This window comes from Eucyclogobius newberryi, unplaced genomic scaffold (assembly GCF_026437365.1).
Source record: "Eucyclogobius newberryi isolate DKJ021-1_F unplaced genomic scaffold, fEucNew1.0.hap1 SCAF_15, whole genome shotgun sequence".
Lineage (NCBI taxonomy): Eukaryota > Metazoa > Chordata > Actinopteri > Gobiiformes > Gobiidae > Eucyclogobius > Eucyclogobius newberryi.
In genome coordinates this window covers 32,609,805-32,637,635 of record NW_027315779.1, presented here as the reverse complement: position 1 = coordinate 32,637,635, position 27,831 = coordinate 32,609,805, and the positions used below count along the sequence as shown (strand labels likewise).

Here is a 27,831-nt window from a genome sequence, read left to right as displayed (position 1 = left end):
TCCAGGACAGTAGAACCTTCTATTGTCAAATCAAATCAAATCAATTTATTTTTGTAAGGCCCAAAATCACAACAACAGTTGCCTCTGAGGGCCACAGGGAGAAATGAATCAACAATGTCTGTGGTGGCGATGAAGTCAGACAATGTCTGTGGTGGCGAGGGACGATGTCCCAGGGTCCTCTGTCCTTAGACTCTCCTTCTCGGCCAGGAAAAACTACAAAAAAACCTCTTTGGGAAAAAAGCGTAGAAACCTGGAGGAGTTCCAGTGAAGGAGAGATCCGACTCTCACAGACGGACAGACGGACACAAGGAGACTGGAGCTGGACCCACTCTTCAGGCAGAAGAGGGACCGTCTGAGTCGAGCTGGACCCACTCTTCAGGCAGAAGACACATACACACACACACACGTCAGCACCATGGTCAGCACCATGGTCAGCGCACGGAGACCCGGTCTGGAGCGGCCCCGGTGCACTGAAGCCTCCAGCCCAGCAGGTGTCAGCAGAGCGCTCCACCAGTGCCACATGAAGGAAAGTGCCAACACCAGGCGGAAGGCTGAGCGCGGGGTCAAGGGTCAGGGGCTATTCATCCGAGGAGCCTGGCGCAGGACGTGGTACTGTTCGGCATGGAGGTGGCTGCTCTGGGGGCCCTCACGCTGCTGCTGGGAGCGCTGGTGCTGCTGGTGCTGCTGGCCCTGGGCAAGAGGACGGACGACACGGCGACAACAGCGGGGACAGCCGGGGAAACAGCCGGTAAGTGAGGCTGGGGTTGAGCGGCTGCACAATGGCGTGTACACGTAAGCGCCGCAGCACAGAACAGACACGCTCACGCCGGGGGCCAAGGGGCCAGGCTCCCAGGGGCCCAAGCCTGCGAGTGCGTGCGCTCCGGTGTTCAGTTGACAAGAGACCAGAAAGTATGTCAGAGTTACAAGAGTTAATGTCGGAGATTATTCGACATCTTTAGCCTGATGTAGAGCTGCTGGGATAGATCCTGTGACACATTTATCATAGTTTTACACCAGTCAAGTGGCAATTTGTGAAGAAAAAAATAAATAAGAGTTGAAATTTACAGTAGGAAGTAATAAAACACAATCCCTCTGTGATGTCATCAATAAGTGACATTTCATCTAAAATGAAATACTGTGACCCTAAAGAAGTGCTGACGAGCACAGGCAAAATGGACACAAGTGAGAAGCGCCACATGAAAGCCAAATAAATTACACATCAATAAAACACTTGTTACTGATTCAGAATTATCCATGACAGGTACCAAATGATTGTTACCTGTCATGTTGACAGGGACGTAAAAATAATTATTTCAACGCTTGCCTTTACAGATGCAGAATGCTCCAAACAAATCAATCTACCAAACCTAAATGTGGAGTTATCATTTGGACTAACAATATGACATGGGTAGATGTAATTCCAGTTCTTGCTGAGGGCATTTGGCGTGGCGGCCCGCCATTCATTTATTTACATTATTGTTTGTACATTATTGTTTAAACTGTAAGTTGCGTGCACATTTTCTCTGCATTTTTTTAATGCAGAATCTTGGTGTTTATATGACATCACAGAGGTCGGGGTTCACTGTTCCACTATTTTAGAGTCTTCTAAAATAAATCAATACAAGGGTGATCCAGATGGATAATCACACCAGCATTTTAAGACCTTTACGTTCCATGTAAATACTTCAGCCGGAGACATCTATACGTCTATAAAATAAGTGCTTTTGTCTCTAAGCTAATGCTAACATACAATGAATCAATGATGATCAAATAAAACTACAAACTGAACTAACTTGTTTTATCAGGTTTTTGTGTATTATATTTGGCCGTGGCTACAATAGCCCAGCAGTTTCAGGAGCGGTGGCACAGCCATATAGCCTCATGGCTAACCTTAACCCTAATCTTGACCCTGACCTTAACCCTAACCTTGACCCTGACCTTGACCCTAACCTTGACCTTAACCCTAACCTTGACCCTGACCTTGACCCTGACCTTGACCCTGACCTTGACCTTGACCCTGACTTTGACCCTGACCTTGACCCTGACCTTAACCCTAACCTTGACCCTAACCTTAACCCTAACCCTGACCTTAACCCTAACCTTGACCCTAACCTTAACCCTAACCTTTACCCTAACCTTGACCCTGACCTTGACCCTGACCTTAACCCTGACCTTAACCCTAACCTTAACCCTAACCTTAACCCTAACCTTAACCCTGACCTTAACCCTAACCCGGCGCGGTCAAATAGCCCAGCAGTTTCAGGAGCCGCGGCACGAAATAGCCTAGCAGTTTCGGCCACGCGCCGCGGCTCTGTAGACACTCCCTTTTATATTTAAGTGAATGTATGTTAGCTTTAGCTTTGATACAGAAACACTTTTATAAACGTGTAGATTTCCTCCAGTGACATATTTACATGGTACGTAAAAGTCTTAACCTACTGCTAGGGATGTGTACCGGTACGATGGACCAGATCTGGACTTGTAAAAACGTTTCGGTTCAGGTCCAAAAAAAACGAAACCCCGGTGATTTGGTTCTGGACTCATATAAAATATAGCACTGACATACTATATCCTTTTTGTTCTAGAATCTAGAGCATCTTAAACCTTCCATTGATCGCGAAATTTGCGCTGGAAAAGACGTAAACACTGCCATGCATCGCAGTCAATGGAGCACCCGGGCCCTAATTAGCGATGCACGCGTCTTCCGGGCAGAAGTTGAAGCCGGCGAAATAAGTTTAAAGATGCGAGAGACATCGCGGAACCGTGTCTCCACGTGTGAACACTGAAGTGAACCGTGTGTCCACGTGTGAACACTGAAGTGAACCGTGTCTCCACGCGTGAACATGAAGTGAACCGTGTGTCCACGTGTGAACACTGAAGTGAACCGTGTCTCCACACGTGAACACTGAAGTGAACCGTGTCTCCACACGTGAACACTGAAGTGAACCGTGTGTCCACGTGTGAACACTGAAGTGAACCGTGTGTCCACGTGTGAACACTGAAGTGAACCGTGTCTCCACACGTGAACACTGAAGTGAACCGTGTCTCCACACGTGAACACTGAAGTGAACCGTGTCTCCACACGTGAACACTGAAGTGAACCGTGTCTCCACACGTGAACACTGAAGTGAACCGTGTCTCCACGTGTGAACACTGAAGTGAACCGTGTCTCCACGTGTGAACACTGAAGTGAACCGTGTCTCCACGCGTGAACACTGAAGTGAACCGTGTCTCCACGCGTGAACACTGAAGTGAACCGTGTCTCCACACGTGAACACTGAAGTGAACCGTGTCTCCACGCGTGAACACTGAAGTGAACCGTGTCTCCACGCGTGAACACTGAAGTGAACCGTGTCTCCACGCGTGAACACTGAAGTGAACCGTGTCTCCACGCGTGAACACTGAAGTGAACCGTGTCTCCACGCGTGAACACTGAAGTGAACCGTGTCTCCACGCGTGAACACTGAAGTGAACCGTGTCTCCACGCGTGAACACTGAAGTGAACCGTGTCTCCACGCGTGAACACTGAAGTGAACCGTGTCTCCACGTGTGAACACTGAAGCCGTTAAGATCGCTGGCTTTATTTTAACTGTTTTAAGCTGTGGCCACCGCGTGCGTTAATTGTGATCGTTAATGTGCGTCGTCGCATGTTAAAGGGGCGGGGTCAGTGTGGTCTTGTCTGGGTGTAAATATGAATGAAATAACTTAAGTGTTATGTTGTGGTGTGATGTATTTGGCATTAAGTAAATACTAAGTCAAAGGAATATTGCTTAATTGCTGCATTCATTAATTGGAGTTTATATTTTGTAATAGTATTTTGTATTTTTATTCTACAGTTGTTAAATATGGTCTGGTGTTTAATGCTGCTAATATGATGTATTATTTTGATGTGTTGTGTAAAATATTTTCATATTCTACTTTTGATACTGCTAAGTTGATGCTTTATAGTGATTCAAGTTGACTTTTATGCTAGTTTTTTGTAACTCTGTTATTTTACACTGACTTAATTATTTACACTGGTGTATTGTCTGTTTGAAGGTTTTTACCGTTTAATGCCAATGGATCTGCAAAATTATAGAGTGGAAATGTGTCTAAAGGCAAAACATTGTATCAGATGAAACAGCTGCTTTGACCCTTGACCCAGACTTACTCAACATGCTCTTGTTCCTCAAGTAAAACTCATGAATGTGTGTTAAATGTTAAGCTATAGTTTAGCAGCTAGCTAGTAGCTCGTGATTTGTAAGTTGTAACTTCTGTTAATAAACAGTGAATAAAGCAGACAAGTTGAGTTTATTTCAATCTACAGTTAAGCCTTGTGTTTGATAGTCGTCCTTCTTCAAGGCAAGGCAAGGCAAGGCAAGTTTATTTGTAGAGCACATTTCATACACAAGGCAATTCAAAGTGCTTCACAGCAGGAAAAATGCATTCAAATCACAAAGAAATTACAGAAACAGAAATACAATAAAAATTAACTAAATTAAAAATTATCAATCCAACTGATTTTCTAAACTAATAAAATCACAAACAAAAGAGAAGAGTGCAAAGAAAAAATCCTTTCAGTCATATGCGCAGCTAAACAAAACTGTTTTTAGCTTAGATTTAAACATTGTCTGAGTAGAAGCCTGTCTCACATCTTCAGGAAGACTGTTCCAGATTTTAGCTGCATAAAACTGAAACGCAGATTCCCCATGTTTTGTCCTGACTCTGGGCACCCGCAGGAGGCCGGTCCCTGAGGTCCTCAGAGTCCGAGATGGTTCATATGGCACTAACATATCCAAGATGTACTTTGGTGCTAGGCCATGGAGAGACTTGTACACAAGCAGAGCTGCTTTAAAGTCTATTCTCTGAGCCACAGGGAGCCAGTGCAGAGACCTGAGAACAGGACTAATGTGATCATACTTCCTGGTTCTAGTCAGGACCCGAGCAGCAGCGTTCTGGATGTACTGCAGCTGTTTTACAACTCGTTTGGAGAGGCCAGTGAGCAGGCCGACAGTAGTCTAATCTACTGGAGACAAACGCATGGATAAGTCTCTCTAAATCTGGTTTTGACACTATATTTTTTATTTTGGCAATGTTTTTTAGATGGTAAAAAGCTGCTGATGTTATTGATTTGACGTGGCTATTAAAGTTCAAGTCTGAGTCCATTATTACCCCCAGATTTCTAATTTGGTTTGTAGGTTTTAGAGCGAGACTCTGGAGGTGACCGCTAACACTTTCTCTTTGTTTCTGTGGGACAAAAACGATTATTTCAGTCTTGTCTGAGTTCAGCTGGAGAAAGTTGTTTTGCATCCACAAACTGATCTGTTGGATGCAGTGACAGAGTGAATCTACTGGTCCATAGTCACCTGCCGATAGTGAAACATAGATCTGAGTGTCGTCTGCATAATTGTGATAGGACACATTTTCACTGCGTATCAACTGACCTAACGGCAGCATGTAGAGGTTGAACAGAAGGGGACCCAGGACTGACCCTTGGGGAACTCCACAGGTCAGGGTCATGTGGTCTGAGACACAGCTACCAATTTCAACAAAGTACTTCCTGTCTTCCTTAACCAGTTTAGGGCAGTGCCAGTGATGCCCACCCAGTCCTCTAGTCTCTGTAAGAGGATCCCATGATCGACAGTGTCAAAAGCAGCACTCAGATCTAACAGAATTAAGACTGAGGCTTTGCCCGTGTCAGTGTTCAGGCGGATGTCATTTGTCACCTTGACAAGAGCAGTCTCAGTGCTGTGATGAGGTCTAAAACCTGACTGAAAAACATCAAATGAGTTGTTTATTAAGAGGAAATCTGTGAGCTGTTGGTAAACAACCTTTTCGTACTTTTTCCCGATACCATTGAATTAACCATGTTGAAATCATTCCTGTAAATCTGCTTTTTTATACACAGCTCTGGGGTGAACACAAAACACAAATACAAGAACCATAACACCAGAATATATCAGAACAAAGTGCAAACAAAAAGGGCTCCTGCCAAGAATATGCAAAGAGCCCACAGACTGATCCGAAAAATGATCAGAAGATGGAAGGAAAACCATTTTCTTGGTAGAAAAAAAGGCCCTCTGATATAACATTTTCACATGGGCAGTAACAAACTAAAGTTGGAACACACTGGGCAAATAATCATGTCTCCAGTAAAGTCTAGGAGCCTTTCATTGAGATAAATGGAAAAAAGTAAAGAATATCAAAGTGGTATTAAATTGGCAAATGCTGACACCTCCTCCGCTATAGTTAATCTTTTTCCCCCCCCATCCACGTTGATCCTCAGTGTTGCAGGATAGAGCAGAGCCTAATCCACATACTTCTCTCTCAGGCAGGATTTCAACGGATCAAAAGCTTTGCATTTATTGACCACTTGCGCCATGTAATGGTTGAAGAAAGACTTGGAGATTGGTTGTTCGGGGTTGGCCCACAGCGAGGCGTCTGGATGAAGCCATGACACGCTGTTTATCACTGGAACTTCAGTATAATAGGACTTGGCTTATGCTACCCCACCTTATGTTGGAAGTTTGAGATATTCGGGGATCCAGGTCTCCATATACTTGTTTTCAAGGACTTTGCCCAAAAATGGCAGATTAGAGATGGGCCGGTAATGACTCAGTACTGCGGCATCAAGACTGCTCTTCTTTAGGAGAGGCTTTATGACCGCAGTTTTCAAAGACATTGGGAATGTTCCAGATTGAAGCGACATGTTAACTATGTGAGTGAATGGTGCTAACAAACTGTTCAGCACAGACTTTAGAAATCTGGTGGGTAACACATCAAGGCAGCATGTAGATGAACTCAGACTGGTGATGATCTCATGGACAGTTTTGTCAGTTACTGGTGCAAAGTGAGTTACCTCTAAGTGTCTTGGTGGTTTTAGGGTAATTTTTTGCATTGTGGGATTTATAGCATTTTTAATGCCCTGAACTTTGTCATTAAAGAATAATGCAAACTCATTACACTTGGATGTGGAAATGAGTTCTAACGGCAGCTGAGCTGGAGGGTTTGTTAATCTGTTTACTGTGGCAAACAGGACACGCGAGTTGTTACTGCAGCTTCCAATTATTTCAGAAAAATATCTTTCCCTAGTTCTACATAAGATTAGGTTGTACATGTTCAGCTTTTCTTTGTAAATCTCTTTTTGAACCTGGAGCTTTGACTTGCGCCATTTCCGTTTGGCACTCCCTTTTCTGTGCCCTGACCGAATCATCATTTCTCCACGGCGCCTTCTGCTTATTTTTAACCATTTTAGCCTTTTATAGGGGCGATGGTGTCCAGAACATTCAAAACACTAGATGTAACAGAGTTCAACAAATCATTTACATTAGAACATGAGACATTTTCAAAGTTTATCATTTCCATAAACAGTGTACCTGTGCCATCACTTATGTGTCTCCTCTGAACAACTGCAGGACCAACCGGAGGTTGGGGAGAAACAGACAGGTCAAAGAAGACACAGAAATGATCAGACAGAGCAACATCGATCACATTAACATTTGAAATATTTACCCCCTTTGTAATTATGAGATCTAGAGTGTGTCCTTTGCTGTGGGTGGGGCCTCTCACATGCTGAGTAAGACTGAAGGTTTCAAGGACAGCATCAAGCTCTTTAGCGTTTCTGTCACAAATATTATCAACATGCACGTTGAAATCACCTGTAATGACCAAACCATCAAAGTCTGTGCATATGACTGAAAGCATCTCAGTAAAATCATCAATAAAACTTTGGCAGTGCTGGGGAGGCTTGTATAAAACAATGAAGAGAATGGATGGAGACCGTTTTAGCTCCATTTTAAAGGATACATACTCAAATGATGAAAACACCACAAAAGACAACCTGCGGGTAATTATTTCATCTCTAAAGACAGCACAGACTCCACCCCCTTTTTTGTTTTCTCGTGTTTCAGATTCAAACTTAAAGTTGGGTGGAGCAGATTCTATCAGAACTACATTTCCTGTGTTTTTGTCAAGCCATGTTTCAGTTAAAAACATAAAATCAAGATTATAAGAAGAAATAAAATTATTAATTAAGAGAGATTTGTTACATAAGGATCTGACATTTAGCACAGCAAGTTTCAGACTAGTTTCAGTGGGACTGGGCTTTATCTTTTCACAGGGAATATGAATCACATTTCTCAGATTGGGCCTGACTCGCATTTTGTTTTTCCATCTGTGTGATGATGTGACTACAGAAATAGCACTAGGGGGGGCTCTTTTTACATAGGGCCCCGGGTTGGTTTGATTTTTAATGTGACAATAAGTCCCGGCAACGCTGAGACCCAGTGCATCCTAGCTATGGGAGATACCAGGTAAAAGGCGAGGTTGGATGGGTGGTGGGGCTTTTGTAGCCAAGGAGAGTTTGGGACCAGGTGAGAGGCGAGGGGGGATGGGTGGTGGGGCTTTTGTTGGTGTAGTCGGCATAGCCCTTGCTATATTGGGCGTGAGTGGAGCCATCTTAATGCCTGATTTGATCAGACTTTCAAAATGGCTGGGAAGGCCCATGGGTGAGAGTGGAGATGAGAAGGAGAATGATGAATCTTTAGTGGGAGTAGATGTTGCAGGGGGAACCCAGGGCTGGTGTGAAGGCAGGGGCGATGACAGGGATGTTGTTGGGCTTGTCACAGATGGGTCCAAGGCCTTTGAAGATTGTTCCTTTTGCTGGAGGCGGTGGAGGTGAATGTGGAGCAGCTGGAGCTGAATCCTTTGCTGGTGGTGGTGGAGCAGCTGCTGATGAATCCTTTGGTGGAGGCTGAGGTTGTGGTGCTTTTGATGTTGAAACATTGGCTCGGTCTCTGGCTGAGGGAGCAGGAATTCTTCTCTCATTCCTCTCTTCTCTAACTATCTGCTCAGGACCCTGTCCAGGCCCAGTCCAATGCCTCAGAGCGTGGAGCAGGTTCTTTGTCAGCACCCTCACTCCACCTCTGCATAGGTGGGGGCCATTTCTCTTAAACAGGTCCTCTCGTTTCCAGAATAGATAGAAGTTCGCAATGTAGTGTAGTCCTCTCGGGGAGCACTCTTTGGACAGCCATGTGTTCAGCTGAAGAAGCCGGCTAAACTTGTTTATCCTCCTGTCGATGTTTGGAAGAGGTCCACTTATGAAAGTTTTGATTTCCATTTTATCAAGCACGTCGAATAACTTCAAGAAGTCTTTTTTCAAAACTTCAGTCTGTTCCCGCCGCATGTCCACTGCACCCACGTGCACAATCAGCTGTTTAGCTCCTCCATGCTTAGCCATAATATTTGGAAGGAGTGACGTTATCTCAGAAACAGTGGCGCTTGGAAAAGAATGTGTGTTTATCTTTTCATGCGTCATGTGATTTATCGCGCCGTCCCCAACTAAAACAATCTTGACCTTGGCTCCTGGCACAGATCCTCCTCGCTGTATTTTGGCCACGTCATCTTTCCTTTTTTCATTTAATTCAAGTGTCTTCAACTTAATTTAGCCAAGTAGCTTGTGTTATGCTGTTGTAACATTATGTAAATATGGCATGGTTCAGGTCCGGACTCATTAGGTCCGGACCTGAACCTAAACCTCTGGATTCGATTCCGGACTTGAACCTGAACGTGGGTTTAGGTCTGCATCACTACCTACTGCCAGTGATCATCATCTGGAACTCGCTCTCGGTTGTCACCGCTTTTTATTCTACTCTATTTGAGCTTCTTCATTCTGTGAGCGGAACAAGCCGGTCCTTTGGTGAAATGGGCCGTCGTGAAAAGGGCCCGTTGTGAAAAGGGCCCGTCGTGTGCTGCCCGGTGGTCCAGTGGTTAAGGCGGCAGCACACATGCCAGGCTCCATGTGCATGATCACAACTAGAACTGGCTTTAAAAAGTCCACCTCTACATATCCTGTTTTTGGCCAAAAGATTTATCAAATTTGTATTGATCAATTTAGATTTTTGATTCTTTTCACATTTGTCTGATAATTAAACCAGAACTACCGTGATACATTTAAAGACATTTCTGTTGGATTGATATAATATCTGAACTATCGTTATCGAGATATTCCTTTTGTCAATATTCCCCAGTCCTAAGGTCAATAAATGAATGTGACACTGTCACTTTTCTAGTAGAGGATCTGTAACTACCTGTTTTCATACCAATGTTATTGCTTTGCCTGGAATGTTCCACAACGTGGCATTAAATGAGTGCTGCCTGGTGGTGGAGTGGTTGGGTCACAGCACACTTACACCAGGCTCCAGGTGCAGCCGGCCGCAGGGTCGTGAGTTAGAATCCCCATTTACCATTTACTGCATGTCCACCTCTCATTACCCATTTCACCCTGTCCTCTACTGTCCTCTCCCGTCCTCTGCTGTCCTCTCCTGTCCTCTCCTGTCCTGTAAAGCCTATGGGAAAGAAAATCTACAAAAATGATATTAAAAAAACATGTGTCCTCATTATAAGTGGGCTCGCCTCTCCATAGATCTGACATGTCCCCTGCTTGTCTGTAGTTCCAGAGGACAGTGGTGCAGTGAAGTCGTCTGCAGTGAAGAAGCAGAAACAAGAGAAACAGCAGCGCCGCAGCAAAGACAAGATCGCCCAGCACACCTTCTCCCACCCTCTGCTGGCCGCCACGCTCAAGGTTCACCAGCTACATCAGCTACATCAGCTACACCAGCCACACCAGTTACACCAGCCGCACCAGCTGCACCAGCTACACCAGCTACACCAGCTACACCGGCTACACCAGCTACACCAGTTACACCAGCTACATCAGCTACATTAGCTACATCAGCTACACCAGCTGCACCAGCTGCACCAGCTGCACCAGCTACACCAGCTACACCAGCTGCACCAGCCACACCAGCCACACCAGCTGCACCAGCTACACCAGCTGCACCAGCCACACCAGTCGCACCAGTCGCACCAGCCACACCAGTTACACCAGCCGCACCAGTTACACCAGTCGCACCAGTCGCACCAGTCACACCAGCCACACCAGTTACACCAGCCGCACCAGTTACACCAGTCGCACCAGCCACACCAGCCGCACCAGCTACACCAGCCACACCAGTTACACCAGCCGCACCAGTTACACCAGTCGCACCAGCCACACCAGCTACACCAGCTACACCAGCCACACCAGTTACACCAGCCGCACCAGCCGCACCAGCCACACCAGCTGCACCAGCTGCACCAGCTGCACCAGCCGCACCAGCCACACCAGCTACACCAGCTGCACCAGCCGCACCAGCTACACCAGCTACACCAGCCACACCATCCGCACCAGTTACACCAGCCGCACCAGCCGCACCAGCAAAAGGAATATGTAATACAAAAGAATATTACAGAGGATATTCAGTTATCTTATTTAGTAGTTGAAAGTTGTAAACTAGATGTCAGTGTGAGGGGTTTAGCATGGCGGGCTGCCGTGCTTCGGCTGGTCACTGCCACGCCCAAAAGATACCGCCAGCTATTAAGATCACGGCACGTAGGCGCTCGCACGCTCACCGCATAGTGCTCACTCGCACGGTGATCTTGGCGCCTTAGTACTTTTCGCTCGCGCCGCGGCGCTCTTAAGATCACGAAAATGTTTGAAGTACTTTTCGCGAGCGCTGTCCCACCACCTTCAACACTGAATATGACTGAAAATATACATACAAAGTCTACATTTGTATAATTTCTGGAGTTAAAACTTGAATAAATCCAACTTAAATTAAATCTGAACAATCCTGCTGCTGAGTTTGGTGCAGGAGCAGATGAATCCATGGATGAAGTATATTCAATGTGATACATTTAAGGGCAGATTGGGTCAAACTGACCAAAAACCAAACACTTCTCTTCTGAAAAGGCAGATTCTTTTTGGACTAAACCAGATAAACTGTGCTTCCAGGCCCACAATGGGAACGTGACCTGCCTGGACTTCAGCAGTAACGGGAAGTATCTAGCGTCCTGCGCAGACGACCGGACCGTGCGCATCTGGTCCACCAAGGACTTCATGGAGCGCGAACACAAGTGTCTGAGGGCCAACGTGGAGCTGGACCACGCTGTGCTGGTCCGCTTCAGCCCGGACTCCAGGTCTGCTCCTGAACCTCCTGAACCTCCCTGCACTCCTCCTCTGCTCTCCTCCATGTTCTCCTGGTGTTTTCCTGCCCTCCACCTCCTCGTGTCGCCCTCCACCTCCTCGTGTCGCCCTCCTCATGTTCTCCAAATGTTTTTTTTAATTTTCATGATTTTCTCATGTTCTCCACATGTACTCTTCATGTCCTTCATGTCCCCCGTGTTCTCCCCGTGTTCTCCCCGTGTTCCCCTCGTGTTCTCCCCGTGTTCTCCCCCGTGTTCTCCCCCGTGTTCCCCTCGTGTTCTCCCCGTTTTCTCCCCGTGTTCCCCTCGTGTTCCCCTCGTGTTCCCCTCGTGTTCCCCTCGTGTGACCCTCGTGTTCCCCTCGTGTTCCCCCCGTGTTCCCCCCGTGTTCCCTTCGTGTTCTCCCCGTGTTCCCCTCGTGTTCTCCACGTGTTCTCCACGTGTTCTCCACGTGTTCTCCTCGTGTTCGCCACGTGTTTGCCACGTGTTCCCCACGTGTTCTCCACGTGTTCTCCATGTGTTCTTCTCCACGTGTTCTCCACGTGTTCTCCACGTGTTCTCGTGTTCTCAACGTGTTCGCCTCGTCTTCCCCACGTCTTCCCCACGTCTTCCCCACGTGTTCTCCACGTGTTCTCCACGTGTTCTCCTCGTGTTCTCCACGTGTTCTCCTCGTGTTCTCCACGTGTTCTCCACGTGTTCTCCACGTGTTCTCGTATTCTCCTCGTGTTCGCCTCGTGTTCCCCACGTCTTCCCCACGTGTTCTCCTCGTGTTCTCCACGTCTTCCCCACGTGTTCTCCCCGTGTTCTCCTCGTGTTCTCCTCGTGTTCTCCACGTGTTCCCCACGTGTTCCCCACGTCTTCGCCTCGTGTTCCCCACGTCTTCGCCTCGTGTTCCCCACGTCTTCCCCACGTGTTCTCCTGGTGTTCTCCACGTGTTCTCCTCGTGTTCTCCACGTCTTCCCCACGTGTTCTCGTGTTCTCCCCGTGTTCTCCCCGTGTTCTCCCCGTCTTCCCCACGTGTTCTCCTCGTGTTCTCCTCGTGTTCTCCTCGTGTTCTCCACATGTTCTCCTCGTGTTCTCCCCGTGTTCTCCACGTGTTCTCCACGTGTTCTCCACGTGTTCTCCTCGTGTTCCCCACGTCTTCCCCACGTGTTCTCCCGGTGTTCGCCTCGTGTTCCCCACGTCTTCCCCACGTGTTCTCCACGTGTTCTCCACGTGTTCTCCTCGTGTTCTCCACGTGTTCTCCTCGTGTTCTCCACGTGTTCTCCACGTGTTCTCCACGTGTTCTCCACGTGTTCTCCACGTGTTCTCCACGTGTTCTTCACGTGTTCGCCTCGTCTTCCCCTCGTCTTCCCCTCGTCTTCCCCACGTCTTCCCCACGTCTTTCCCACGTGTTCTCCTGGTGTTCTCCTGGTGTTCTCCTGGTGTTCTCCACGTGTTCTCGCCCTCCACCTCCTCGTGTCGCCCTCCTCATGTTCTCCAAATGTTTTTTTTAATTTTCATGATTTTCTCATGTTCTCCACATGTACTCTTCATGTCCTTCATGTCCCCCGTGTTCTCCCCGTGTTCTCCCCGTGTTCTCCCCGTGTTCTCCCCGTGTTCTCCCCGTGTTCTCCCCGTGTTCTCCACGTGTTCTCCACGTGTTCTCCACGTGTTATCCACGTGTTATCCACATGTTCCCCTCGTGTTCCCCTCGTGTTCCCCACGTGTTCCCCACGTCTTCCCCACGTGTTCTCCTCGTGTTCTCCACGTGTTCTCCTCGTATTCGCCTCGTGTTCTCCACGTGTTCTCCACGTGTTCTCCTCGTGTTCTCCACGTGTTCTCCACGTGTTCCCCTCGTGTTCTCCTCGTGTTCCCCACGTCTTCCCCACATGTTCTCCACGTGTTCTCCACGTGTTCTCGTATTCTCCTCGTGTTCGCCTCGTGTTCTCCACGTCTTCCCCATGTGTTCTCCTCGTGTTCTCCCCGTGTTCTCCCCGTGTTCTCCCCGTGTTCTCCCCGTGTTCTCCCCGTGTTCTCCCCGTGTTCTCCACGTGTTCTCCTCGTGTTCTCCACGTGTTCTCCCTGTGTTCGCCATGTGTTCCCCACGTGTTCCCTACGTGTTCTCCACGTGTTCTCCTCGTGTTCGCCTCGTCTTCCCCACGTGTTCCCCACGTCTTCCCCACGTGTTCTCCTCGTGTTCTCCACGTCTTCCCCACGTGTTCTCCTCGTGTTCTCCTCGTGTTCTCCTCGTGTTCTCCTCGTGTTCCCCTCGTGTTCTCCTCGTGTTCTCCACGTGTTCTCCACGTGTTCTCCACGTGTTCTCCACGTGTTCTCCCCGTGTTCTCCCCGTGTTCCCCACGTGTTCTCCCGGTGTTCGCCTCGTGTTCCCCACGTCTTCTCCTGGTGTTCTCCACGTGTTCTCCTCGTGTTCTCCACGTGTTCTCCTCGTGTTCTCCTCGTGTTCTCCACGTGTTCTCCACGTGTTCTCGTGTTCTCCACGTGTTCTCCTCGTGTTCTCCTCGTGTTCTCCACGTGTTCTCCTCGTGTTCTCCACGTGTTCTCCACGTGTCCTCCTCGTGTTCTCCACGTGTTCTCCACGTGTTCTCCTCGTGTTCCCCTCGTCTTCCCCACGTCTTCCCCACGTCTTTCCCACGTGTTCTCCTCGTTTTCGCCTCGTGTTCTCCTGGTGTTCTCCACGTGTTCTCCTCGTGTTCTCCTCATGTCCTCTGTCTCTCCTGCAGGGCCTTCATCACGTGGCTGGCTAATGGAGACACCATCCGAATCATCAAAATGGCGAAGAAGGAGGACGGCACGCTGAGCTTTAAGGCGGCGGTGGAAGATTTCCCTCAGAAACACAAGGCCAGCATCATCAACATCGGCATCGCAGAGACTGGTACGACCACCACAAACACACTAACGCTTTTATGCTTTTAGTTTGAAAAGAATTGTCAATTCAATAAAAGTTGCACTTTTGGTTAGACTAATATGGATTTCTGGTGCAGATATGGATATAAAGGAGGGTGGAGTGCTGATGTAAAAATAAATTGTCAATGGACAGCGGATTATGAAAAGAGTGTCGGGCTCTATTAGTTTTAAATGATCTTTATTTAAGCTACTTTAGCGCTACTGCTAAAGATGTTTGAATAACACTTTTCAATACACTGACTTGTGATCTATTCAACTTTTTTCACCGAGGGCCGCAAACATAATTTCTGGATAGGGCGTGGCTCGCCGCAGCATGTCGCAGACTCCCCCAGTGGCCACTCCATTGGTACTGCAGCCAAAGAAACCGTGCGTCCAGAAAGCTTTTTTTCCCTAGAGCGCAATGTAACGAAAAACTGCTCGTGTTCGGCTGAAAGAGCACCTAGAGCTTTCAGACTTTTTCTAATTTTAAGATTCTTCAGGTGTCTTTAAAACGCACTTTAAGGTTTTAGCTTCGGTTACGCTCTAGCGCCGCTCTAGCCCAGCTCGTGACCGTCTAGACCAATCAGAGCGTGTGTAGGTGGAGTGATCAAGCCCAAATGCCACCAATGAGCTACAGGCATAAAACTATGAATCTATGAGTTTAATAACTGAACAAATCATGGAACTAATGACCACCACGAACCTGAGGGCCGCGGATCTACGACTCAGAAGCGATGTCTTGAAATGTTTCTGCCACGTAATAAATGCTATGGAAATGGAATGTTTTGCCAAGTATAAACTAATCGATGTTACGTTTCGTGTCCATCAGTGTTGTTATCTGTATGACACAGACAAGAAACCTAAATACGGACTTAATCATGACTTTAGCATGTTTTGTAGATAAACATGTCATCTGAACACATTTGGCATGTTGTCATGCATTTAAAAATCCGTAATTTAAGAAATCAACGTTAGATCAAACATTCCATGTACTTAATATGGACCAGAATTATTTCCATTGTCAGTGAAAAAGTTTCTTAAAGCGAAATATTAAACAAGTGGTTTTATCTCACACTGCTCTCTGCGCTGCTCTAGTAACTCTCTCTGATTGGTCAGTACGATCACATGGTACGCAGACCTACGTCACTTCTGGGCTGCAGTGTCCAAAGAGCTAAAGGCTAACTGGCAACATGCGCCACTGAGCAGCTCCCATTGACTTGAATGGGCGGCCATCTTGGCTGCTGGGGGCTTGGTTCAGAGTCAAACAGCGCTGCCTCAGTCACAGCGCCCCCTGGAGCTGCACTGCGGCATCTCAGACACACAAACTACTCCTCACATAAATGTCAGTGCTGTGCTCCGTGCCAGGGCATTAATCTGGCTGTAAATTGGATTTAATGTTTGTATTCTACAAACTCTTAACTCTAAAAGGGTCAAACAAGCCCATGTGGAATATCGCTTGTATTTTGGCTGATATTTCTCACGAGCCGATATATTGGTCTGGCCCCAATTTTCATGAGTTCACATCAAGCACATTTAGTTGAGATGTCCATTCGGCCACCGGGCCATAGCGTGACCTGATTTAAAGTGATTCAGGGTTTTGTAGTGTCCCTGCAGAAGGAGGGTCTAAAGACTCTGGGACATTTCTCCAACTGATCATTTCCTAGTCCATATTTCCATGTTTCATAGTCACTCTTTGAGGAAACTGCTGTTGGGAGTTTGAACGTTACAAAAATACATTGAATTTGATTTAAATATGAAGTTGTTTTAAATCAATATTGCGAAAATAAGTCTAATATTCTACTACTAACCCTGTGCTGTTTTCAAATGTGCTCTCTGAACTGCATCCTGGGTAATACATCCTGTGTAAATAAATGATTTTCCTGCTGCCGTTTCAGGTAAATTCATCATGAGTGCCTCGACTGACACCACCATCCACATCTGGGACCTGAGAGGAGACATCCTGGCCTCACTCAACACCAACCAGGTCACCAACTCCTACGCCACCGTGTCGCCCTGCGGCAGGTGGGTCTGAGCACAGGGCGATAGTCGTGATCCATGAAGAGTGATCTGTCAAACCACAGCTCTAATATACATCTTTAGAACGGTGGAAAGCCTGTAATGATTTTTGATTATTGTCGTTATATTACAGTTGATTATTTTGCATCAGAAAAGTGGCAGACAGGCCCCCAAATATTTGAAGTTCTTTTGCTGAGCGTTTATTCTGAGGAGCCGGGCGCAGGAGGCGGCTGGACGCACTGGGCCCTACTACAGCCGGGTCATATCAAAGACACGATTATTATTGGTACATCAGACGTTTTACACCAAAATATGTGGAGTTGCACGTCCACGCTCTAAAGCCGGCCTATGAAGAGCTGGAACCATGGGCCGCTCGCCACCTCGTTCCAAACAGGAAGTGAGGTGAGCCTGGGCACAAACGCTCTCCTTTAAAGATAAGATAAGATAAGATATTCCTTTATTGTCCCACATGGGGAAATTTCATTGGTGCAACGCAGGTAGATACAGAGGTAGATACAGAAGAACAGATCACTTATAGGAAGTCTGAAAAACACTTTCAGTAGAAGATCTCCTATAAATAAAGGTGCCATAACATGCTTTTTTTCACGTTTCGTAGTCTATCCTAAGTGTATAATTGATAATAATAAGTGTTGTGCAACACCCTTAACATAATAGTTAAGAAATATCACCCAGACCTTGGACCCCCTCACCAACCCGGAAATGCAAACGGCTTGGTTTGATATTCGCCCCCACCCTTGCGAAGAGAGATCTGGCTCCCCCGCCCAACCTGTGACGTAGTCTCAGAGCGCGTGTATGCCCCGCCCACCCGTGGCGTAGTCTCAGAGCGCGTGTGTGCCCCGCCCACCCGTGACGTAGTGTGTCCCCCACTGCTGTCAGCTCCGCGGTGCGCGAGTGAGTGAGAAACGATAGAACTTCAGATCAACACTACTTTGAGACTAAATAAATCTGGTGTTTATTCTACAGCGTGCGCAGAACAGATATATCTATATATATATATGTCTCTATCTCTCTATATAAAAGTCTTATGTCCTTCGCGCTCTTATTTCCTGGTTTTTCGGTATCGGATAGAACTTCTCTCCGTTTATTTTCCCGGTTGCTGCATCAACTGCCACATAAACCTTCACCATTGTGATAATAGTAAAGAGTGCGATATCATTAATGACGTTTTGGGCCTCTTTGAGCCGCGTTTCCTCGTAAATCGAAGCAGAAAAACTCCGGAATGGGCTTGTAGGGAGACAGCAGCGCGGAGCCGGGGGGGCGGGAGGGGGGATAATGACGCGTGCTTGCCCCATCGCCCGTCAGTTTGGAGATTGGAGGAAAGGAGATAGTCTGTAATATAGCTAAACACTGCGGGAATCAATCAAAAAAACACTGTGGACATATATGAAGCACAAATAGCAATGTAAGAAGCTCTGAAAAGTCGATTTTGCATGTTATGGGACCCATCCCCCCTCGCCTCTCACCTGGTCCCAAACTTTCCTTGGCTACAAAAGCCCCACCACCCATCCAACCTCGCCTTTTACCTGGTATCTCCCATAGCACTGGGTCTCAGCGTTGCCGGGACTTATTGTCACATTAAAAATCAAACCAACCCGGGGCCCTATGTAAAAAGAGCCCCCCCTAGTGCTATTTCTGTAGTCACATCATCACACAGATGGAAAAACAAAATGCGAGTCAGGCCCAATCTGAGAAATGTGATTCATATTCCCTGTGAAAAGATAAAGCCCAGTCCCACTGAAACTAGTCTGAAACTTGCTGTGCTAAATGTCAGATCCTTATGTAACAAATCTCTCTTAATTAATAATTTTATTTCTTCTTATAATCTTGATTTTATGTTTTTAACTGAAACATGGCTTGACAAAAACACAGGAAATGTAGTTCTGATAGAATCTGCTCCACCCAACTTTAAGTTTTGAATCTGAAACACGAGAAAACAAAAAAGGGGGTGGAGTCTGTGCTGTCTTTAGAGATGAAATAATTACCCGCAGGTTGTCTTTTGGGGTGTTTTCATCATTTGAGTATGTATCCTTTAAAATGGAGCTAACAGTCTCCATCCATTCTCTTCATTGTTTTATACAAGCCTCCCCAGCACTGCCAAAGTTTTATTGATGATTTTACTGAGATGCTTTCAGTCATATGCACAGACTTTGATGGTTTGGTCATTACAGGTGATTTCAATGTGCATGTTGATAATATTTGTGACAGAAACGCTAAAGAGCTTGATGCTGTCCTTGAAACCTTCAGTCTTACTCAGCATGTGAGAGGCCCCACCCACAGCAAAGGACACACTCTAGATCTCATAATTACAAAGGGGGTAAATATTTCAAATGTTAATGTGATCGATGTTGCTCTGTCTGATCATTTCTGTGTCTTCTTTGACCTGTCTGTTTCTCCCCAACCTCCGGTTGGTCCTGCAGTTGTTCAGAGGAGACACATAAGTGATGGCACGGGTGCACTGTTTATGGAAATGATAAACTTTGAAAATGTCTCATGTTCTAATGTAAATGATTTGTTGAACTCTGTTACATCTAGTGTTTTGAATGTTCTGGACACCATCGCCCCTATAAAGGCTAAAATGGTTAAAAATAAGCAGAAGGCGCCGTGGAGAAATGATGATTCGGTCAGGGCACAGAAAAGGGAGTGCCGCAGGGCCAAACGGAAATGGCGCAAGTCAAAGCTCCAGGTTCAAAAAGAGATTTACAAAGAAAAGCTGAACATGTACAACCTAATCTTATGTAGAACTAGGGAAAGATATTTTTCTGAAATAATTGGAAGCTGCAGTAACAACTCGCGTGTCCTGTTTGCCACAGTAAACAGATTAACAAACCCTCCAGCTCAGCTGCCGTTAGAACTCATTTCCACATCCAAGTGTAATGAGTTTGCATTATTCTTTAATGACAAAGTTCAGGGCATTAAAAATGCTATAAATCCCACAATGCAAAAAATAACCCTAAAACCACCAAGACACTTAGAGGTAACTCACTTTGCACCAGTAACTGACAAAACTGTCCATGAGATCATCACCAGTCTGAGTTCATCTACATGATGCCTTGATGTGTTACCCACCAGATTTCTAAAGTCTGTGCTGAACAGTTTGTTAGCACCATTCACTCACATAGTTAACATGTCGCTTCAATCTGGAACATTCCCAATGTCTTTGAAAACTGCGGTCATAAAGCCTCTCCTAAAGAAGAGCAGTCTTGATGCCGCAGTACTGAGTCATTACCGGCCCATCTCTAATCTGCCATTTTTGGGCAAAGTCCTTGAAAAGGTTGTTTACAACAGCTCACAGATTTCCTCTTAATAAACAACTCATTTGATGTTTTTCAGTCAGGTTTTAGACCTCATCACAGCACTGAGACTGCTCTTGTCAAGGTGACAAATGACATCTGCCTGAACACTGACACGGGCAAAGCCTCAGTCTTAATTCTGTTAGATCTGAGTGCTGCTTTTGACACTGTCGATCATGGGATCCTCTTACAGAGACTAGAGGACTGGGTGGGCATCACTGGCACTGCCCTAAACTGGTTAAGGTCCTATCTGGAAGACAGGAAGTACTTTGTTGAAATTGGTAGCTGTGTCTCAGACCACATGACCCTGACCTGTGGAGTGCCCCAAGGGTCAGTCCTGGGTCCCCTTCTGTTCAACCTCTACATGCTGCCGTTAGGTCAGTTGATACGCAGTGAAAATGTGTCCTATCACAATTATGCAGACGACACTCAGATCTATGTTTCACTATCGGCAGGTGAATATGGACCAGTGGATTCACTCTGTCACTGCATCCAACAGATCAGTTTGTGGATGCAAAACAACTTTCTCCAGCTGAACTCAGACAAGACTGAAATAATCGTTTTTGGCCCACAGAAACAAAGAGAAAGTGTTAGCGGTCACCTCCAGAGTCTCGCTCTAAAACCTACAAACCAAATTAGAAATCTGGGGGTAATAATGGACTCAGACTTGAACTTTAATAGCCACGTCAAATCAATAACATCAGCAGCTTTTTACCATCTAAAAAACATTGCCAAAATCAAAAATATAGTGTCAAAACCAGATTTAGAGAGACTTATCCACGCGTTTGTCTCCAGTAGATTAGACTACTGTAACGGCCTGCTCACTGGCCTCTCCAAACGAGCTGTAAAACAGCTACAGTACATCCAAAACGCTGCTGCTCGGGTCCTGACTAGAACCAGGAAGTATGATCACATTAGTCCTGTTCTCAGGTCTCTCCACTGGCTCCCTGTGGCTCAGAGAATAGACTTTAAAGCAGCTCTGCTTGTGTACAAGTCTCTCCATGGCCTAGCACCAAAGTACATCTTGGATATGTTAGTGCCATATGAACCATCTCGGACTCTGAGGACCTCAGGGACCGGCCTCCTGCTGGTGCCAGAGTCAGGACAAAACATGGGGAATCTGTGTTTCAGTTTTATGCAGCTAAAATCTGGAACAGTCTTCCTGAAGATGTGAGACAGGCTTCTACTCTGACAATGTTCAAATCTAAGCTAAAAACAGTTTTGTTTAGCTGCGCATATGACTGAAAGGATTTTTTCTTTGCACTCTTCTCTTTTGTTTGTGATTTTATTAGTTTAGAAAATCAGTTGGATTGATAATTTTTAATTTAGTTAATTTTATTGTATTTCTGTTTCTGTAATTTCTTTGTGATTTGAATGCATTTTTCCTGCTGTGAAGCACTTTGAATTGCCTTGTGTATGAAATGTGCTCTACAAATAAACTTGCCTTGCCTTGCCTTTAAGCCCCAGTCACTTTCCACTGCCACTTTAGCATCACTTTCTCTGTAACTGCTGCTGTCAGACTCGCTCTTCTGCTCCTCAAATAATCTGATATTACATTTCTCGACATGATCCAGGCATTTTTTTTTAGTTATTTGTTGCGTGCCTTCTTTCCCTGAGGTCTGTTCCAGCTCGCGTTAGTAGCAGGTTTAACTGACAGTTAACACGGCTTGTTGCTAAGCACCTGCCCTGTGAAAACCAACGGCATGAGCCTTGTGCATTTTCATTTCCAAATATGGAACTTGGCTCTCACATTAGCCATTATAATTATTAGCCACAATTAGCTTCAATTGGGTCCAGTCAAACACTTGACATACAGTCTATGGCTGAAAAAGCTCTTGTGCCTGACACATACAGCGACATTTGGAATATACTATTGAAGGCAGGAAAAAAGCAATGGCACCGACACAGGGACAGACATCAGACAAATGGAAAACATGACATTCGGACTTCAAAATGGTCCTCTTTGAGAGACTTTGGACTAAATGGGACTTTTATGAAGGACAAGCCATAATTTGATTTATGTTTTGTCATACAGTGCCATATTCTCTTTTATTTTGGTCTCGTTCTCAGCTCGTGCCTCTTTTGTTTTGTATTTCAAAAAATTTCAATGTAAAAAAACCTAATTCAAACTAACCTAATAAACCTAATAGATTAGGTTACATGTCTGTACAAAAGTCATTTTACAACAGCGTACAATGGTTTGAGGTTTTGATGCTAAAACAGGACTTCATGACTTTGAATGACTAACATGACCTGTGTGTTCAGGTTCGTGGCGTCCTGCGGCTTCACTCCGGATGTAAAGGTGTGGGAGGTGTGCTTCGGGAAAGGAGGAGAGTTCCGTGAGGTGATCCGAGCGTTCGATCTGAAGGGACACTCTGCAGGAGTGCACGCCTTGGCCTTCTCCAACGACTCGCACAGGTACCTCACCTGTCACCTCACCTGTCACCTCACCTGTCCACCAATCCAGACTTGTGCTATACTGTTTGAGCTGTGTGGCCAACCAATCACAGCGCAGCCTTGTAGTTTGGACATAAGTCAAAAGGACAAACCTAAACAAACATGTGACGCTGACAGACTTTGGCCTCTTTGAGCAGATTTCAGAACGTTCTGGTTATTGTGACGCTTTGACCAATCAGATTCACCTCTTTGTCGTGACGTTCCGCCTTTTCCCGACTGAGAGTCTGTCCAGATTGATAAATGTGTTGAACTCGATACAGAGTGATGCATATATCAATATCACCCCGGCGCGCTGACCCCGGCGCGCTGACCCCGGCATGCTGACCCCGGCACGCTGACCCCGGCACACTGACCCCGACGCGCTGACCCTGGCGCGCTGACCCCGACGCGCTGACCCCGACGCGCTGACCCCAACGCGCTGACCCTGAGCCCTTCTCTGTTTCTCATGTGCACAGGATGGCGACCGTGTCCAAAGACGGCACGTGGAAGCTTTGGAACACTGACGTGGAGTACCGCAAACAGCAGGACCCGTACCTCCTCAAGACCGTGCCCTGCCCTTCCTCTGAGGGCAGCCGGGTGGCGCTGTCCCCCGACGGGCGGGTGCTGGCCGTGAGCGATGCTAGTGACGTGTACATGTACAACTGCGAGAGCGGCGAGCTGGAGGAGAGGCTGAGCAGCGTGCACTCGACACCCCTCACCGACCTGCGCTTCGACACCACGGGCCTGTTCCTGGCCTGCAGCGGCGACAGGGCCGTCAGGGTGCTGCACAACGCCCCGGGACACCGCGCCGCCATCGCACACCTCGGAGGACTGTTGAAAAAGGCCCAGAGCGAGGCCATGAGGGACAGACTGACGCTGCAGATGGAGGAGGCCAAGCGAATTCTGGACACACTTCTCTCACACACATACACGCAGCAGTGACCCGCCCTGTGCGAGGGTCAGGAGGGCAGAGTCAGGTCGAGGGGAGGGCGGAGTCAGGTCGAGGGGAGGGCGGAGTCAGGTCGAGGGGAGGGCGGAGTCAGGTCTAGGGGAGGGCGAAGTCAGGTCGAGGGGAGGGCCTGGAGCTCTGTATTTGAAATAACTAAACAGAAAATCCACTAAACAGGTCTTATGATGTGTAATTATTCAAACGGCTGTTTAAATGAGCTGGACACATCACGAGACACGTCTGTGGAAGTGCAGCCCAAACATGTCCAGGTCTGATAAAAACACGTCTGTCCATAAAAAAATAAAGTATACTTTATTTTTGTTATGGATCGACAAATTCGTCTTCTCAACTGGCGACAGCTACAGTGTCAGCATAAAGAGCAGGACTATTCAACTGGCGGCCTGCGGCCCAGATCAGGCCCTCTGATCCGGCCCGTGGCCCATCTTCCAAATATATATGAAATATATTTTCTCTTGTTTACTGGTTTTGACCTGGTTTGGTCCTGGTTATGACCTGGTTTAATTCAAGGTTTAGTCCTAGTTTAGTCCTAGTTTAATCTTGGACAGAACATTTTGCAATGTTAAAAACCTTTTGTATTTTTTCACAAAAGTCCTTTTTAGCAGTTGTGTCATCATCAGTAAACTTCTGGCCCTCAGGACATTTAGTGGGATGGTCTCTGAACAACATTCAATATAGACAGTGGCAACTAAAATGAATCATGTTAAATGCAGATTTCTGTTATTTAGTCAAATCTAATTATTTTTTGTAGATTTTGAAATCACAATAGAAAAAGAGTCACAGAAAAATGTTGATTTACCCAATCAAAGCTTAGAATCCACATTATGTTCTAGTAAATATTAAAATGATCAAATGAAACTTTAGAGAATTTCCTTTTGGTAAATGGATGAATGGGAGAAAGTGTCTCTGGCCTGGTCCCGGCCCCTGTGACTTCACGTTCTAGAATCTTAAATTTTACTTAAGCAGTTGATCTCGCATCATTTGCAGCTGATGGTGAGTTATGGAATTTGCTTCTTTAAGAAAACGACTAAAATCTTGAACCACTGGCGTATTTCAAATATAAAACTCTACAACTACAACTCTGCTAAATATTATGTTTATACCTAATGTAAAGTAGAGTAGAAAAGCGTCTTTCTTCAAGACATTTCTGAGTTTGTTGAAGAAATGACTTTCTGTTGGACAAATTGGGGGAGAAAATGCAATCTTAAATAGGATAAGTAAAAAGTTATCTATAATTATAAGTAATTATTTTGATTGTGAAACAAGATATTTTATGTTTGTTCCATTCGCAATTAAAATATTCTCAAAACAAGATAAATACGACTTATTCCCATCACATTTTAGCTTCTCTTCTTTAAGACCATTTTTTTTCCAGTTGAAATGTCCATCTTCCCGTGATGGTGGGGTCAGCTCCGGGGCCACGCCTTGGTCCACGACCACGGCGGTTCATTTAGAGTGTTGGGATGTCCTGTTTTCAAGAGGAAATGTCAAACTGAGTGTACTTTTGAAGCTTTAAACCAGTTTGATTCTGGAGTTTGGTGTGATTGACATGTGTGATTGACATGTGTGATTGACATGTGTGATTGACATGTGTGATTGACATGTGTGATTGACATGTGTGATTGACATGTGTGATTGACATGTGAGTGAGACGTGTGTGACACAAACTGCCTTCAGCATCTGGGTTCATTGCCAGCTTTGTTAGACACTTTCTTTTACCGTTTCACTCTCTGTGGTTTCTAGCAGAGCGAGACGACACTAAATCAAGTTTTCTCTGTGACTGAACTGTTTTTCATACATGAAGTGATAATGTGTAATGAAGTGTGTCAAAAGCCTGAATAAAGCAGAATATCTCATAACATTTGACCCATTCTTTCAACCAGCAATATGTAAACCACGGGCGTCAAACTCATTCTGGGCCACAGGACAAATGTTGACGCTCAGGCTGCGTCACGGGCCGGACATAACCTAAGAAATAAATAGCGTTTTACAACCTATAATAGTTCTTTGTGGACAAATGTGCAGCAGGTGAAACACTGAGTCTATATTCCTGCATCAGCAGTAGGAGCAGGAACATGGACTTGTGATATGATTTCTGATGTGAAATGATGATATCACAGACCTGTTTCTGCTCAAACTCAAAGTTTAAGATGATCTTAGTGACAGATTATTCCTGTAGTGAATGAAATGAGGTCATTGTGTTTGTGTCACAGTCGCATTAGTGTGGACACAGTCGCATTAGTGTGGACACAGTAGCATTAGTGTGGACACAGTCGCATTAGTGTGGACACAGTAGCATTAGTGTGGACACAGTCGCATTAGCGTGGACACAGTCGCATTAGTGTGGGCAGTCGCATTAGCGTGGACACAGTCGCATTAGCGTGGACACAGTCGCATTAGCGTGGACACAGTCCCATTAGTGTGGACACAGTCGCATTATCGTGGACACATTCGCATTATCGGCATTAGTGTGGACAGTCGCATTAGTGTGTCACAGTCGCATTAGCGTGGACACAGTCGCTTTAGCGTGGACACAGTCCCATTAGTGTGGACACAGTCGCATTAGTGTGGACACAGTCGCATTAGTGTGGACACAGTCGCATTGGCGTGGACACAGTCGCATTGGCGTGGACACAGTCGCATTAGCGTGGACATAGTCCCATTAGTGTGGACACAGTCGCATTAGTGTGTCACAGTCGCATTAGCGTGGACACAGTCGCATTAGCGTAGACACAGTCCCATTAGTGTGGACACAGTCACATTAGTGTGGACACAGTCCCATTAACGTGGACACAGTCGTATTAGTGTGGACACAGTCGCATTAGCGTGGACAGTCGCTTTAGCGTGGACACAGTCCCATTAGTGTGGACACAGTCGCATTAGCGTGGACACAGTCGCATTAGTGTGGACACAGTCGCATTAGTGTGGACACAGTCCCATTAGTGTGGACACAGTCGCATTAGTGTGAACACAGTCGCATTAGCGTGGACACAGTCGCATTAGCGTGGACACAGTCGCTTTAGCGTGGACACAGTCCCATTAGTGTGGACACAGTCGCATTAGTGTGGACACAGTCGCATTAGCGTGGACACAGTCGCATTAGCGTGGACACAGTCGCATTAGCGTGGACACAGTCCCATTAGCGTGGACACAGTCGCATTAGCGTGGACACAGTCGCGTTAGCGTGGAGATAGTCCCATTAGCGTGGACACAGTCGCATTGGTGTGGACACAGTCGCATTATCGTGGACACAGTCGCATTAGCGGCATTAGTGTGGACACAGTCGCATTAGTGTGGACACAGTCGCATTAGTGTGTCACAGTCGCATTAGCGTGGACACAGTCGCTTTAGCGTGGACACAGTCCCGTTAGTGTGGACACAGTCGCATTAGTGTGGACACAGTCGCATTAGTGTGGACACAGTCGCATTAGCGTGGACACAGTCGCATTGGCGTGGACACAGTCACATTAGTGTGGACACAGTCCCATTAGTGTGGACACAATCGCATTGGTGTGGACACAGTCCCATTAGTGTGGACACAGTCGCATTAGCGTGGACACAGTCGCATTAGCGGCATTAGTGTGGACACAGTCGCATTAGTGTGGACACAGTCGCATTAGCGTGGACACAGTCGCATTAGCGTGGACACAGTCGCATTAGCGTGGACACAGTCCCATTAGTGTGGACACTGTCGCATTAGTGTGGACACAGTCGCATTAGTGTGGATACAGTCGCATTAGTGTGGACACAGTCGCATTAGTGTGGACACAGTCCCATTGGCGTGGACATAGTCGCATTAGGGTGGACACAGTCACATTAGTGTGGACACAGTCGCATTATTGTGGACACAGTCGCATTAGCGTGGACACAGTCGCATTAGCGTGGACACAGTCGCATTAGTGTGGACACAGTCGCATTAGAGTGGACACAGTCGCATTAGCGTGGACACAGTCACATTAGCGTGGACACAGTCGCATTAGGGACACAGTCGCATTAGTGTGAACACAGTCGCATTAGCGTGGACACAGTCGCATTAGTGTGGACACAGTCGCATTAGTGTGGACACAGTCGCATTAGTAGGTCACAGTCGCATTAGCGTGGACACAGTCGCATTAGCGTGGACACAGTCTCATTAGCGTGGACACAGTTGCATTAGCGTGGACACAGCCGCATTAGCGTGGACACAGTCGCATTAGTAGGTCACAGTCGCAT

General features: G+C 46.5%; 1 protein-coding gene across 1 annotated transcript; it reads left to right on the top strand.

Moving 5' to 3' along the window:
• The first annotated feature begins 550 nt into the window (after positions 1-550).
• Positions 551-23,620, top strand: tbl2 (transducin beta like 2). Its single transcript, XM_072446995.1, has 7 exons — positions 551-752; positions 10,444-10,561; positions 11,813-11,997; positions 14,727-14,878; positions 16,785-16,911; positions 22,482-22,634; positions 23,129-23,620. Exons 1-7 carry the CDS (start codon positions 622-624, stop codon positions 23,592-23,594), a joined length of 1,332 nt encoding a protein of 443 aa, XP_072303096.1. The 5' UTR covers positions 551-621; the 3' UTR covers positions 23,595-23,620.
• The last annotated feature ends 4,211 nt before the right edge of the window (positions 23,621-27,831 follow it).

Bases quoted from the DNA above. Each gene is read 5' to 3' on its own strand.
- tbl2 (XM_072446995.1), top strand. From the start codon at position 622: ATGGAGGTGGCTGCTCTGGGGGCCCTCACGCTGCTGCTGGGAGCGCTG. The intron at 753-10,443 runs GTGAGGCTGGGG...TCCAGAGGACAG, and splicing joins GCCGGGGAAACAGCCGGTAA to TGGTGCAGTGAAGTCGTCTG. The intron at 14,879-16,784 runs GTACGACCACCA...CTGCCGTTTCAG, and splicing joins CATCGGCATCGCAGAGACTG to GTAAATTCATCATGAGTGCC.